The 15,361-nt window shown below is 34.5% G+C and overlaps 1 protein-coding gene across 5 annotated transcripts in view; it reads right to left on the bottom strand.

The window, feature by feature from the left end:
• Positions 1 to 12,381, bottom strand: part of LOC18442081 (pachytene checkpoint-like protein) — a 47,684-nt gene extending 35,303 nt beyond the window's left edge. For 2 of the 5 annotated variants that reach the window (XM_020671898.2, XM_088868669.1), the window contains exons 1-9: positions 11,923 to 12,376; positions 11,699 to 11,762; positions 9,639 to 9,745; positions 9,434 to 9,501; positions 8,855 to 8,955; positions 8,668 to 8,772; positions 6,697 to 6,786; positions 6,498 to 6,573; positions 4,217 to 4,286 (exon numbers count right to left, since the gene is read on the bottom strand). In XM_020671898.2, the coding sequence (XP_020527557.1) occupies positions 4,217 to 4,286; positions 6,498 to 6,573; positions 6,697 to 6,786; positions 8,668 to 8,772; positions 8,855 to 8,955; positions 9,434 to 9,501; positions 9,639 to 9,745; positions 11,699 to 11,762; positions 11,923 to 12,043 (802 nt within the window). In that variant the 5' untranslated portion in view covers positions 12,044 to 12,376. Of the gene's footprint in view, positions 1 to 4,216; positions 4,287 to 6,497; positions 6,574 to 6,696; positions 6,787 to 8,667; positions 8,773 to 8,854; positions 8,956 to 9,433; positions 9,502 to 9,638; positions 9,746 to 11,698; positions 11,763 to 11,922 lie in introns of those variants that run through there. The other 3 variants (XM_006852304.3, XM_088868667.1, XM_088868668.1) reach the window with 3 other exon arrangements.
• Between the last annotated feature and the right edge of the window lie 2,980 nt (positions 12,382 to 15,361).

Consider the following 15,361-nt stretch of genomic DNA (forward strand, 5'->3'; position numbering starts at 1 on the left):
ATCTTAAAATCCTTCGTATTGCTTCCCAACGTGGTGTTCTGGGAGAATGCATAAACTAACTCACTACACTCACAGTGAATGCTACTTTTGGCCAAGTGATTACTAGATAGATAAGTTTTCCTACAAGCCTTTTGTATCAGCCATGGTCTTCAAATAAATCTCTATGATCCTTTCAAAGTTTAATACTTGGATCTATAGGTGTATCAATTGGCTTAGCACCCAACATCCCATTTCTGTCAACAAATTTGTTACATATTTCCTATGAGACAAACTGATACCATACTGAGATCTGGCTGCCTCAATTCCAAGAAAATACCTCAGCCATCCCAAATTTTTTGTCTGAATTTACCGTCACAGATAACCCTTCAATTTATTAATTCCTTCTTAATCACTCCATGTAATAATGATATCATCAGCATAAACCACCAAGATAATAATTCCAGTGGATTATTTCTAAATAACTACTGAATTATCCACGTGACTGCTTCGAAATCTATATACCATAACAATTACGCTAAACTTCTCAAACCATGCACGCGGGGACTGTTTCAGTCTATAATTTGCTTTCCTCAACTTACATACTTTGTCTGACTCCACCTGAACAACAAACCTTAGTGGTAGCTTCATATACACCTCTTGAGGTTGATCACTATGAATGAAGGCGTTCTTAACATCAAGTTTCCACCCATTGTTTGCTGCTACAGATAGGAGAACTTGGATCAAATTAAGTTTGGCTATTGATGCAAACGTCTCATAATAGTCAATACCAAAGGTTTGTGTATACCCCTTGGCCACTAGCCTAGCTTTCAACCTCTCCATAGATCCATCTGGCTTATATTTAAATGCGCACACCCAACGATATCTCTTTCCTGTCGGTAGATCAGTAAGCTCCCACATGCCATTAATTGAAGTGCAGTCATTTGCTCATCCATTAGTTTCCTTCATCCAATATGTGAAAGAGCTTCCTTATAGGACTTGGGTACAAAGATGGAGGAAAGAGCTAAGGCAAAATTATTATAAGAAGAGGACATTTTCCTAAATGTAACAAAATGAACAATTGGATGTTTAGTATAAGATTGATGACCTTACAAAGTGCTATCGGAAGATCAACACTATCAGAAGAAGGTAAGAGATATTATACTTTCTAAGGTTTTTTGGCGAGGGGTGAAGGATGCTCTTAAGGTATTTTTCCTCTTATCAGAGTCCTTTGCATGGTTGATAGTGACAAGCCTTCTATTGGCTATATATATGATGCTATGGAGAAATACCAAAGAGAGATAGCCCAAAATTTCAATGATAAAGACCCTCACTACAAGCCTGTTTGGGAGATTATCGATGAGAAGTGGGATCGGCAGCTACGTCGCCCATTGCATGCAGCTGGTTATTATTAGAACAAAGCTTTTTTTTATATTGACAAAGATATACAAACAAATGACATAACTATGAATGGATTTAATGAGTGGATTTATAGAGGTCCTAGTCCCTGTTCTTGATATGAAGGATATTATATGCGCTGATGAGCTAATAAATTACAAGTGCACATTAAAGTCTTTTGGGAGTCCAATGGCGATGAGGCAAAGGACCAAAATTAATCCAGATATTGAATATTATTATATTAATAATATTCTTAAGTTCATCTTCATAAAGTTCAATTGTTCAAGTAATCAAGTATTTCTATTATGTATTTATAATTTTTTTTATTTCTTTGTAGCCCATTGGTGGAGCCAACATGGGCGTAGTTCTCCAAATTTACAAACGTTGTCATTCGGATCTTAAACCTAACCACTTCTTCATCCGATTGTGAGCACAATTGGAGTATTTTTGAAGGGGTAAGGCCATAAGGGTAATTTGTATAATTTTATAGATAATACATGAACCATAGATATTACATTTTAATTAGTTCACTTCCATTTGATGTTGTTAGGTTCATACAAAAAAAAAGAACAGGTTTGAATCAAACAAGCTCAATGACCTTGTCTATGTCGAGTACAATCAATTCTTAAAGGATATATTTGCTAAGAGAGATAATAGAGACCCCATCATATCAAAAAATATGGACAATGCTATGGAGTGGTTAGTTGATGATGATGAGGTTGAGGGGGATAAAGGATTGACATAGGACATGGTTATGGATGCTTCAGGGACATCAACTAACCCTCCTAGGGCTACTAGAGCTTCTGCACAGAGAACAAGGGTGGAGGAAGAGGAGGAAGAATAGGCAGATTCACAAAAGATGGAGGAAGACGAGTCGCAATATGTCGAGGAGGGTGACGACTCCGTCGACTCCGATGAATATGATGCCAATGCAGCTGACCCAAGATTTTCTGATGATGAATGAATGTTGATTGTTGAATAATTATTAAACTTTGTTACTTTGAAGTTTGAACTTTGATTGAAGTATTGTGTATCGAACATTTGAACTATTGAAGATTCTTTTAAGTCTTCAAGTATTACTTACATAGTTTTATAATTTGGTTGGTTGGAATATTTTAAGTTTTAATTGGATATGGATTATGACTGTGTGTGAGTGAAAATTTTAAGTGGTTGGTTCATAGTTTCATAAGGGTAATTTGTATAATTTTATAAATAATATATGAACCATAGATATTAGGTTTTCAATAGCAACTTAAAACTGATAATCTGATACTCAAATAACTGCAGAATCCTTAAGTTAGATTCAACTGGGTCGCCCAAGTTCTAGCCGCCCACCTAGGCACTGGGCGGCCTGGACTCCCCAATCTGCCTAGGACCTGCCTAGCGCTTTTTGAAACACTGGGCATAGGTGATATTAATGCTCCAGCGTGAGGGGGAGTGTTAAAGATTACATTATTATGCAGTTATGAGTGTTGAATATAATATGGGGTATCTCTTTCCCTTTTATAAACTTTAGGACATTAGGTTTTACTAAAGTACTTAAAAGGTATTTATGTAATATTATCATCCAGTTATTTGAGGTGGCAATGGACCCAAACTTAAACCAAGACCCGATGACCCAACCCAACCTCTGGATCAAAAAATTGGACTCGGCAGGTTGAGTTTGGGTCCCAAATTTGAACCCGAACATTGTTCAAGTTCAGGTATGGGTCCATGTAGACCCAACCCGAATAGTATTAATAATTGAATAATATTCAATATATAGTATTAACTAATATTTAAATAAACATAACTATATATTTTATTTGTAATAAATAAATAATACTTTAATATATTTAACACAATATTTAAATATTTTTAAGTATTATACTTTTTTATTTTTTGGTTGTGTCTGGGTCCAATCCCGGGTCTGATAACTTCGCGTTCGATAGGATCCACTGGGTCCCACAAATTTTTTTCGGGTCTTGGTCTAGGTCTGGCACAAGACCTAAGCCCGACCCAACCCAACCCGTTGCCACCCCTGCCAATTATTATAAATAATGTTTAAGTGGTGCATGTGGGCTGGGCGGTCAATCCACGCGCCTCTCCCTCTTCTCTTTCATCTTTTCTCTCTTCCCTTTCTGTTCCTCTTCTTTTCCCTCTCTCTCTCTCTCTAGTTTTTACTGTTCAAGGCACTATTCACAATATTGTCTACGGCATTGTTGACAGTATAGTTCAATGTACTGTTCATATAACTCCAGATGTCATGTTATGACAACCCATCAGCCTGGCCACCTTGCCTTGAGTCCATTCATATTGACCAAAATACTCGTTACCAATTAAACTAAAAAAATAGTAGTCTCCAACGAGTACTGCATCTATAAAGAGTGATCATGCTGAACATCATTGAAATATATTCTTATCATGTCTTTGAGCTTATTATGAAGTTATTCATGAAGCTATAACCAACTCGAAATGTATCACGGTGTCACTCGATACAAAACTTGATTATAGTTGCTTTTTAATTTATGTCAAGCTGCTATAACATTACATAGTATGAAATCCAAGTAATAAAACTCGCCATTCATTTATTACCGCTTCTTCCTAATAGTTCTCATGAAATAGGGCTCTTCATAACACAATAGTATTAAGTTAAGCCAAATAAAAGTACTCCAAAAACCTCAAATATTACATAAGCACATTACAAAAGAAGCAATTGTTGAGCAAATAAATGAACACCCACACATTCAATATTCTAATCAAAATGAACAAATTACAAACTACATCAGGGGAAGTTGAACAATATACCTACATTTAAAACAAGAGGAAGTAAACTGAGAAAACAATAAAATAGCAAGCCCACCTATTAAAACGAACACCAAGTTGCTTTCCTCATCCACCATCTCTTGGATCTTTTCAAAAAGTTTCCCCACCTAGTTGAAACAAAAGACGAGACTCCAATAAAATGTGAATATTTTGTAAAAAATTTATTTATTCATGTCCACGTTCACAAACCCATTAAAAATTAAAGTTGAACATGGTAGTAAATTCAGGAAAACTATACCCACTAGTTCAGAAATAGATGGCCATGCACCAAAAAATAGAATTACGTTAAAATTGAAAAGAAAAAGAGAGAAAGAATAGGCCAGAGTTAACGCAAGAGAGAATACCATGTCCCAAACTCAAATCCTTCTGCTGAATAAGCCAAAGTGAGTTAAAGAGAGAGAGAGAGAGAGAGAGACAGAAAGAGAGATAGATTCATTCCGAAAGGAACATATTTTTGTTTACATGGTACACTCTGCCCTACTGCCAAGGATAAGCATTGAATTTAAATCAATGTCGATGGAGAAGAACGATACGGCACACAAGATGCAAATGAAACCACTGACAAAGTGATTCCAGCAGTTATTTCATGAAGTTTTTTACATCATTTAATGCAAATTATGCTAGCTCTTCCCTTTAAGGTTTTCAATGTTGATGCACACATAACTGGTTGGCTAATGCAAACAAAAGGAGCATCTCAAAACCATTTATGTTCATTTTCAAATATTGTGAAACCTACAATATGATCAAGTTGAAGACACAGCTCACTCTATCAACATCACCAATGGGCATCAGTAGTGGACATCAATATTCAATAAGATGGAGGGGGCCACCTAGGCGGTGACGGGTCTGGGCCACCTAGGCGATAAGGAGGTCGTCTAGGCGGGCGCGTAGACCCAAAAAACCAGTGATTTCTTATAAAAAAAAAAAATTTGGATCCCCCACACCCCCCCCCCCCCCCCCCAGTTTATGATATATAAATTGTCTGTTTTATTATTTAATAAGTAAGTTTTGTATGTAATACATTGTATGTTGCCGGAAACACATATCAAAGCTTCTGGAATTTCGGGCCAAACCAAAATGTTTGGGATCACAAATCTCCTATTTTACAACCCCTATAAGCCTCAAAAAGATTAGGGTTGAATATCCTTTAATATCGTGACCATTCAAGGATTTCAAAAAAAAAAAAATTGATCTCTCAAAAAATCTTTCTAAGTTCACTAAATTTGTTTTGGGGGGCAAGAATGACCCTTTTAAAGGGGTAAAAATGTCCCTTTTTGTCCCCACCAGAAAAAAAAAATTCGTCAAGGCCCTGCATGCCACCTAGGCGAGCGCCTAGTGCCGCCTTATTGACAACCTAATCGGCCGCCCGACCGCCTAGGCGGCCACCTAGTTCTAGCGCCTAATTAGCCCCGCCTTCAGAATGCCTAGGTGTTTTTTAAAAATAGCCGCCTAGGCGGCCGCATAGGCAGTTGGGGGACCGACTTTTTGAATACTGGTGGACATCTTTACAAATTCCAAGTCACGTTCACAACATCAATTTGTGATCATATTATTCTAAATCATGCCCTATGCATAAAATTTTTTCCTCTATTTTTTTTTTCTTAGAATGTTATCTTAGGCCTAGTAGGAATAGAACTCAAGAGATCACCTTGTGGCACAGCACCACCTTGACCACTTAGGCCCTGAGCCCATCCTGGCGCCACACTTAGATATTGTTTAGTTCGTAAATGTCATCATGTAACTTTTTCAAGGATATTTTTTATTTAGTCATAACCATATCTGATACGCAGAGTTGTGTAAAACTAATTTGCTCAAAAGAAATGATTTGAAGCAAAACTACAAAAGCTCCATCTTTTCCACTATTACATCTATATCATGTTAGACAATCAAACACACCAACTAGGGCCCCACAAGATACTATAGTGACTCAATATGGCCAAGAAGAAAGGTGAATTAATTCTCAAGTTCTTATTCTGCACAACACATTGCAGTTTCTTTTCTCCAAATCTCACACAAGAAATCCCGAATATTCCCATTGTGAAATCCACTATTCATGATCTTAGACATTCTTCAATAACCCTAATGAAAGACAAGATCAACTGTAGACACTAGGCATGAACTTTCCAATTCGAAATCCAGCATAGCAAGTAATTTTTAGGACAACATGATGAAGAATTATTAGTCAATTTTAACATAAAACAATTTCACAGAAATACAAGTGGCAATAGGTTCTTCTTAGAAAAGAATAGCACGAATCAGAGAAGGAAAAAAAAAGGATAGCTAACAGAATAGGAAACTTTTAGTAAGATATAGCATACCAGTTTGCCACTTTCAGAGAACCATTTACTGAACAAAGAATGAGCATTGATCTCCACCAATTGTGATTGAGAGTATCTGATGGTGCACCAAGTATCATCAACAACAAATCAATTGTTGAATATTCAGTGCACTTCCCATCTATATGTACCCATAGGTTTCATATTTGCGCAAAAAAAAGAAAATATACCTCCTACAGACCTATTGTTTAGACGTATAGAAAGCTTTTGTGCAAGAGCTTTGCATAAAGATGTTTTTCCGGTCCCCGGAGGTCCATGTAAGAGAATGATGCTGCAAAACACAGCAACAAAATTATAGTTAGAAATAACTACGGTGCCAATAAAACAAGATAACAAAGAGAAAATACGATTACCATTTCAAAGAAGAAAAAGAAAAACATCTTTTATGTTTGGGTGCGGTTTGTATAGAGCCTAGGCTCTAAACAATCAAATTAGAGCCTACCTTCAAATAGTGCCGAGAAATGTAGTTTCAATACTGAGAATATTTGTAATAGGTTTAAAATATATTTTCCTCTTTATTTATAAAGTTTAAGGCTTCAAAAACAGTGTAGATCAAAATACACTATTTCCAAAACTTGATATCCATTTTTTTCTCATTTTCATGCATCTTCATGTCGAAATGATCAATCTTAGGATATTTGGGCATCAAAACAACCTCTTCTAGTTAAATTTTTGAGGTAGGCTCAAATTTGATTGTTTAGAGCCTCGGCTCTATATAAACTTTTCCCTTTATGTTTTGATGGGCAAGACAATAACTAAAGTGAAATCGAAAAGGAAAACATTATCAAAAAATTGATGGCTTACAAGAATGGAAACTAGGCAAAATTCAGAAGGAAACCAACGAGGATAAACTCATGGAAAATGTGCGACTTCATAATGCCACAAAGATCTATGATGATCATCATGAAAGCATTAGAAACTTGGTGAAATATGCATAAAGAAACAGGGGAATGAGTCCCAAGGATAATCAAGCAAACCAGAAGAGATATGTGCAAAAATCTGAGGTTAGGCATACAAAATGTGTGCATTGTGCATGGTGGAAAGTGTTTCCTACAAATCTTTATACTGGAGCATACGAGTTTGTTAATTATGTTTCCCATCAAATGGACTCCCAATGTAAAACTGACTTCCCACTTCCTCTAGAATTATGTTCCACGTTTGATGATTAATCCACACTGGCCTAATCAAACTAAATTGATTAAACCAGTGAATGTTACAACTTACAAATCTGCAGAATACAAAAACTCGAGTATCAAATTACAAGCAGTTGACAAACACAACAGTAACCAACTCAATTAAAAAAGGCCTAGATATGTATGAGAACAAGCCCCAACAATGGCAAGGCCAGACAATTCACTCAATACATTGATTTGTTGTTCTACCTACATGTCTTGCATCAAAATCATGAACAAATAGTAGCAGATTATACAAAGTACTTCAAACAACTTGTCATGAAAGATGCCAGCCAGAGCCTACTGACAACAACTCGTTAACTAATAAAATTTATCAACTTCACCCATTAACCTCCTCGACATAAGAAGCACAAATAATTTACTAACAAGTTGAATCACAAACATATACATCCTCCAGGAATCAGCAACATATATGTACTGGGCAACACACATGCAACATAGTAAATCCTTATGCTCCAAATAAGAACAAAGAATACCAGTTTCCAGTAGAAACTGTGGGACGCTCTCACACGCTCATATGTCCATTGAAATTCTAGCCACTTGTGAAAACATGTTGACGACATGAATCACAAATTTTCAGTAAACTAAGTTCTCAATAGGAATCACATTTCCAGAAAGTCTCTTTCAAATGTAAACTGATTGAAGAAGCATTACTTGATCTCAAACAGACAGCGTACACATCTGTAAACAAGAAAAATCATAGAGATATAGTATTGACACCCTAGAGATTACAAGCACACAACAATCCAAAAAGTCGAAGCAATATGAGACACTTAAAACCTACATATATCTTATATAAAAAAGAAGAGGAAGGGAGGGAGACAAAACCTTGTTGGTGAACTGATTATTTAATAACAATACCAATTCTATCAAATTTAGAAGACACTTCCACTGATGGTGTAAAAAATGTTCAATGATCCACAAGGAGAACCCCAAAACCTACCAAGTAACTTGCTTACCGGTTCCATGATACAAGGCATGGATTCACCCCTTTCTCAGTGAAAAGTAGGGCACTCGCTGTGTATCGTAATAACCTTTGCTTAAGACCAGTTTCATAAACTAAGCTACAAAGAACAAATATTAGATGAATAGTTAATACAGAAATAAAGTCGAAGTACTCCAAAAGAGGAATCATTAGAAACAAACCTTTCCCACAAGCCATCAAATTCCCTTGCTGGAAGAAACCATTCTCGAAAGCTAGAAAGATCACCTCCACTAATATCCTCTCCTGGCCCATCTTCAATAAGCTGTTACATCCAAGACACACACTGCGAGATTGTGAATCATGATACAATTATATTAAGAAAATACAATAGAAAACAAAAAACCAACTAGCGTGGGCAACGAATGGAAAACTCAAATCCACAACATATCTAGTGAAGGCATGCTCAAGTAAGGATCATAAATTAGCTGTTAAAGTTAAGAAAAAGAACACCAAATAAGTCGAAGTGTTGAAGAGTTTTAGAGTATAATGTGTACCTTGTAACAAAAGGGAATATTAGCCCATTTAGAAAGCACATTTTTGTTATGTATATAATGAAAAGAATCTGCCCATCCTCACAACGAAAATATTAGCCGGTACAAAATATGGTTATTTCTTTCTACAACAACCTAAATTTAAATTCCACATACCAAATTACTACACAAGTATTATTTTGGGAAATCACAAGGAACCCCAAAAAGGTGCATCACCATGAAAAAAGTAAAAACAGTAAAAGAGTTTACCTGATACACATGCACAACTGGTTGGACCTGCCAAAATAACAGAATTCCACGATTGTCCTCCCCATCATCTAAATCAAAGAGATGGGCACGACAATACAGGGATGAAATCAAAACTCAAAATACAGACAGATAACTTAAGAAAGCAACAGCAGTACATATCTTACATACATCGTAGTTACTTAAGACCATGCCAACTCAGTCTCACCTTTGCCACAGATACAGATTCTTTGCACATTTTCTGATAGAAAGAGATCATCCATAGGTACAGGAATTGGACCATCAGTGTAGCTTAGACTCCTCTTTTCAAGCATCCTGATCATGAAGAAATCAATTGAAGAAACAACACTTGGAAGTAGGAAATCTAATATGTTAGACATGACAAATTAAAATATATATATAAAAAAAAAAGGCATTACTATTTACCATCAGCATTTTTTTATTAGGAATATATTCCACCTCAAAATACAAGTAATAAAGGCAACAACAAGAATGTTCAAAGAAATCAAAAAGATTTAAAGCAGGAAACAAGCTTTGCCCATTACCATCTATTTCATAATGCCATAAAAAAAACCACTTGCACTGAACCCCCCCCCCCCCCCCCCCCCCCCCCCCTTCCTTTTACACATGGTTTTAAACAGAAGAAAAATATAGGAATTTTATCCAATTTTAATTTTAACCATTTAACTTTATTTTTATTTTTTGAATAATTTTCTCATTGTTCTGTCTATAAAGCATGTTGTTTCAAACCGACTCCTGATTTCTTATTGTTTTCTGCTAATTCATGGATAGAAATCCACAAAGGGCTAATGCCTTTGGATAATGATTCCTTGTTATCTATTTCATGTTCAAGTTCTCGCCAATAATTAAAGAAAAGGAGACTGTGGATCCCATTTATCCAAACTTTTTCTCTTGAATTATCTGTCAAAGTGATTGGATTTGTAATTGAATCTGAATACAATTTTTTATTGTTCTACAGTATGATCCGTTTGAAAAGGATCATACATTTTGGGTAAGCATTCCTTTTCATCCTATCATTGCATAATCTGGCCCTTTTTTGGAGCAAAACCAAAACAATGCATCCCCTGTATAGAGCTTCCATTTGATTTATGAACTCCTGGCTTTCCTTATCCCTTTTTTGTTCATTTGTAGAAACCCAATGATTATACAGATTTTTGACTTTGAGATATAGTTCTTTCATACCGCTTAAAGACATTTTTTTTGCATCATTTCCCCAAAAACCGATAACCTGGGAGGAAATGTAAAAGATATTACTCTTTTTCCATCACTTGGACATTTGATAAAAAAATTGGGACATTATCTCTGGTATTAATATTATTATTAAAGAATGAGAGGCATGCCAAAATTCACAGGCTAGTTTAATGTTTCAAACCCCAATGGAGTCCAAAAGGTTGTAAATATCGTTACTGCTACAACAAAATCAATCTCCATTTTTTACTAGAATAATATCCCTTGGAGATGATTACCAAGACGTCCAAATGGGGTCATGTTGTGTACATCATGCAACACCCCAATGAATGTTGAGTATGAGTATATGCTCATTGCTCCCATCTAATAACTCCTTAAAAAGGTTTTATCTAGCATTTCTGCTATTGAGCCCCTCACAAAGATCAAACCTACTTGTCAACGCCTCAAAGTGTTGGTTGCATCTCCTTTGTCTTGTTGCATGTGTAAACGTGTTAGCTGGGGGTTGTGCTTTAAATAATCATTATGCTAAGAAAACAACTTAGTTTACTAGTTTTCTAAGAAGAATTACTCGTGTTTTCTAGTTTCAATAGATATCCAAATGAAGAACTTAGTTATCTTCCTTTTTTTTTTCCTGTGAGATCAAAGGAACCCTATGCTAAGCCAGAACATGTGTTCTAAGAGCTTAATGAAAGCAATCCAAAAAGTGCCTGCTGCTTTCTTAGTTTGTCCTGATCCTTGGGAAAGATTGTTATTTCTTCCCTTTGTAATTGTGTGCTTTCCCTTCTCAACATGAGTTACGAAATTATACACAGCAGCTTTAGCTGCTTGGCATATCACTAATCAATTGAGCTTATCTTGTTATTTATAACACTAGGAAAGCAAGGAATGAACAAGACACATGGAAAAAAAAAATGAAAACAGTGATTCCCAAGTCCTAACTCATAAGGTATCAAAAATTTTACAATTTCGACTTTAATTGTTTGTACAGAATGATTCATATAGAATAGTAAAAAATGACAAAATAAAAAACCAAAATTCATAAAGAGTGATTTTTTATACCTTTCAACAGCAGCACGAACATCTTCTGTTTTTGCCGCACTTGAAGGGTTTAAGCAAATCTCCACTGTAATCAAATCACAAAAAAAAAATCATTTCCATGAAATATTTGCTCCTCAATAAAATACGCTTAAACAAATATCGATTCATTGGAAAATCACTTCATAAATGAAAAGCAAAACCATAAAAAGACAAAACCGGAGATGCTAAGGAAAGAAAGTCCCTACCAGAAACCAAGACCTTTTCATTGGAAGAAAGGGAAGAAGATAGAGACTCCGAAGGTCCATTAGCTGTAGAAGCCTCGGCTTCAGAGCCAATTTGAGGGGATAACTCCATGGGAGCACTCATTTGAGCAGAGAGAAGGAAAGAGGTTTATTGAAGCATATGAGAAGAAGAGAGCAAATTGCACATGGATGGTTAGGGTTTGGGTTTTGCAGAAACCCTGATTTTGCAGAGAGTGGGAAAAAAGGATGTTAGGGTTTGCAGAAGCCCCAAGGGGTGGAGGTTCTCTGCAGGTTTCAAAAATGGGCGGGAAGAGTAAGCGACCTTATTGAAAACGAGGCCAGGTTTTTAACTACATTTTTAGTAGCCACACCCACCCTTACATTTTTTACAATGTCTACACATAGAAGGGAGTCGTACGGTTTGGGCTAAACGTACGGTGTCATTTCGATAGTCGATATTTTCGAAAAAAAAAAGTCTACCTTATAATAGTTCACCTTCTTACCTTATAATAGTTCACCCTTTAACCCATTTGGACTATCTATTTTCAACATTTTTGTATACTTATAGATATATTTGATCGTCACTATTTATAAAACTTTAAATTTCATAATTAGATACAACAATAGATTTTCATATCATTGCAAGGATTTGCATCTTCAAATTTGTATTTTCAGCATAGTTTTGAAGTGAGCCCTACTTCAATAGGATAAGATTAACACCTTATACAAACCTCACACAATCAGTAAATATAGTATAAACAAAGTTTATATAAAGTTGCAACTTTAAAAGGTAGAATTAAGGAGCACCTCAAAAATCTATGGAAGGGTTGTTTTTTGTATTGGGAAACCATTTAATTTATTTATCATCTCAACATCGAGATGTATGAAAATGATAAAAATGAAAAATAAAATATTTCAAGTCCAACAACGAGTACATCTTGTAGCACATTATTTGATATGTCCATTGTCAAGACTTTCATGTATTATATAGACTTGATTTGAACCATTTTAGAGTTTAAAATTTTATAGTTCGTGCTAAAAATAGATTATTAGTCCATCATAAGATTTTTTTTATACCAAAATTATATCTTATGATAAAATTTGGAGATGCACCTTACTTTGATGGTTTAGGGTTGCAACCTTATGCAAACCACACCAGACCATACATTCAAGCAGGTAAAACCTTAAAAGAAAAGTTTATATAAGGTATCAACATTTTACTCTAGAAAATAACGTGCACCTCAAAAATTCACAGAGTAAGGCTTTTTTAATGTCGAAAAACCCTCCAATTGATCATCTCAACCACGGGATGTGTGGATCTAAAAAAATAAATGATTTTAAGTCTTGGAAATAATGTATTTTGTAATGAATTATATGGATCTTCCATTTTCAAGCGTTCGTAAATCTGCTTAATCTATGCCAATTTTGAAACTTTAAATTTCATAATTGCATAATAAAATATAGTGATACTTGAACATCTTTCGGCATCATTTTGAAATCCACCTCTCTTGATTGTTTAAGGTGCTAATCTTATACAAACCTCACCCCATATGATGTGGCACTCTTGTTTGGGTGAGGTTTGTATAAAGTTGTGTATCACGTGGCATTCAAGAATTAGCTATGCGTGGCACTTAGGTTTGGTATATGGAGATTCATTTTTCATGCAAACAATGTCTTTTCATATTCGTTATAGGTCTATTTGATAACCGGAAGATAAATGTCCTCCGGAAACTAAAAGTTCTTCTTTGCGGGGAAGAAGAAGTTATTTAAGAATGTTCTCAGTACCTGTGTTCAACAACCTGCTGAAAAATAAAGTCATGTTTATTTAAATATTATATATTAAATAGTATTTTATATTAAAAATAAAACAATATATAATATACATTGCATTGTAAATATCTATTACATACATAAAATATATTATACTACAATAAAATCTATTATTTTTAATATATATAATAAAATATCTTATATTGCATATATATATATATATATATATATATATATAAAATAAACAATATTCCAGAAAGAATACTAGAAAATCCTAATGGTAAAATAGAAATTCAATTTACCAACAATAGAAGAAATAACAGTAAAGATGATTCTAAAATAAAATCATCTACAAGACCTATAATAGAATTACCAAGAAGTTCTACTTCTTTTATAAATCCAAAATTAGAAAGTCTATATAGGACAAGAGAAAATATTATCATCCCACAATATAGGTCCATAAAAAAATCTGAACCAGAAATAACTGACTCAGAAATGGATTTTCAAGTCTTAACTCTTACAAAAGAAAAAAGACTTAGCAAACAATTTATAGAACATGATTACTTATCTGAAGAAAATAAGGAGATAAGAACTTGGTATAAAAAACATTTTCAACCGAGATTAGTAGAATTATTTCATATAAAGTACAATAAGGCACGGAAAAGAGAACGATATAACAAAGGATTTTTTGTATGGTTAAAAGAAATATGTAGAGAAAGAAAAATACATATTCCTAATTTTGAAATAAATACAATACAAAGCCAATATGCTTCATATGAAACAACTGACGGAAATACAACGACAAGTATTCACCCTCCTGAAAAAAGTATTATTATAAAAGGATCAAAACCAGAATTAAAATTAGAAACAAAGGCTACACCATATAAAATGACCACAGGAGAAATAATACGTAAAGCTGAATTAATTCTATATGTAATAGAACAAAATAACTATTCAAATTTATATATGCAATCTTTAGGAAGGCAGGCATCCAGAATTGAAAATATGTTAAGACCTGTACGTATAAAAGAAACCAAAAATGTTTTATTTAAACCACCTCCATCACTTGATAAAGAAAATTTTAATTTTGGAGAAGATAATAAAACCCTAATGGACCAATTAATATCAAAATTATCTAAATTAGAAATTAAAGAAAAAACTTTAAAAATTCAGGACAAAGAAAAAGAGAAAATTTCTACAGAAATCCCTGAATCATCTACATTAACCTTACAAGAAGAGACACCCATAATTGCTAACACAATAGAAAATATGGAAGAAGCCTTTACGGAAAATAGTCAGGAACAAGATAATAATAATATTCAAAGAATAGTATATGGAAAATCATGGAAACCTTTAACAGCTAGGCCCTATCATCATAGACCTACCCCTGTTGATATACAATTCGAAGAAGATTTGATAGCCCAGAATATTTCCTATTCAGGAAGATCAATAGTAAATTGGAATATAGATGGATTATCTGAACAACAAATATTAGACACGATGAAATATATGACCATGTATGCCTCTACGTGCAAAATGGTAGGCAACCATGATCAAGAGGTCGTCAAAGCCATTGTTTGTGGTTTCACAGGATGGCTTCGAGGTTGGTGGGATTTCCACTTACCTGAAAATACAAAACAACAAATTTTGAATAATACTCACCAGTGGACTG

The sequence above is a fragment of the Amborella trichopoda genome, chromosome 6 (genome assembly GCF_054954075.1).
Source record: "Amborella trichopoda isolate Santa Cruz 75 chromosome 6, AtrichopodaSantaCruz75HAP2 v2.0, whole genome shotgun sequence".
Classification (NCBI taxonomy): domain Eukaryota; kingdom Viridiplantae; phylum Streptophyta; class Magnoliopsida; order Amborellales; family Amborellaceae; genus Amborella; species Amborella trichopoda.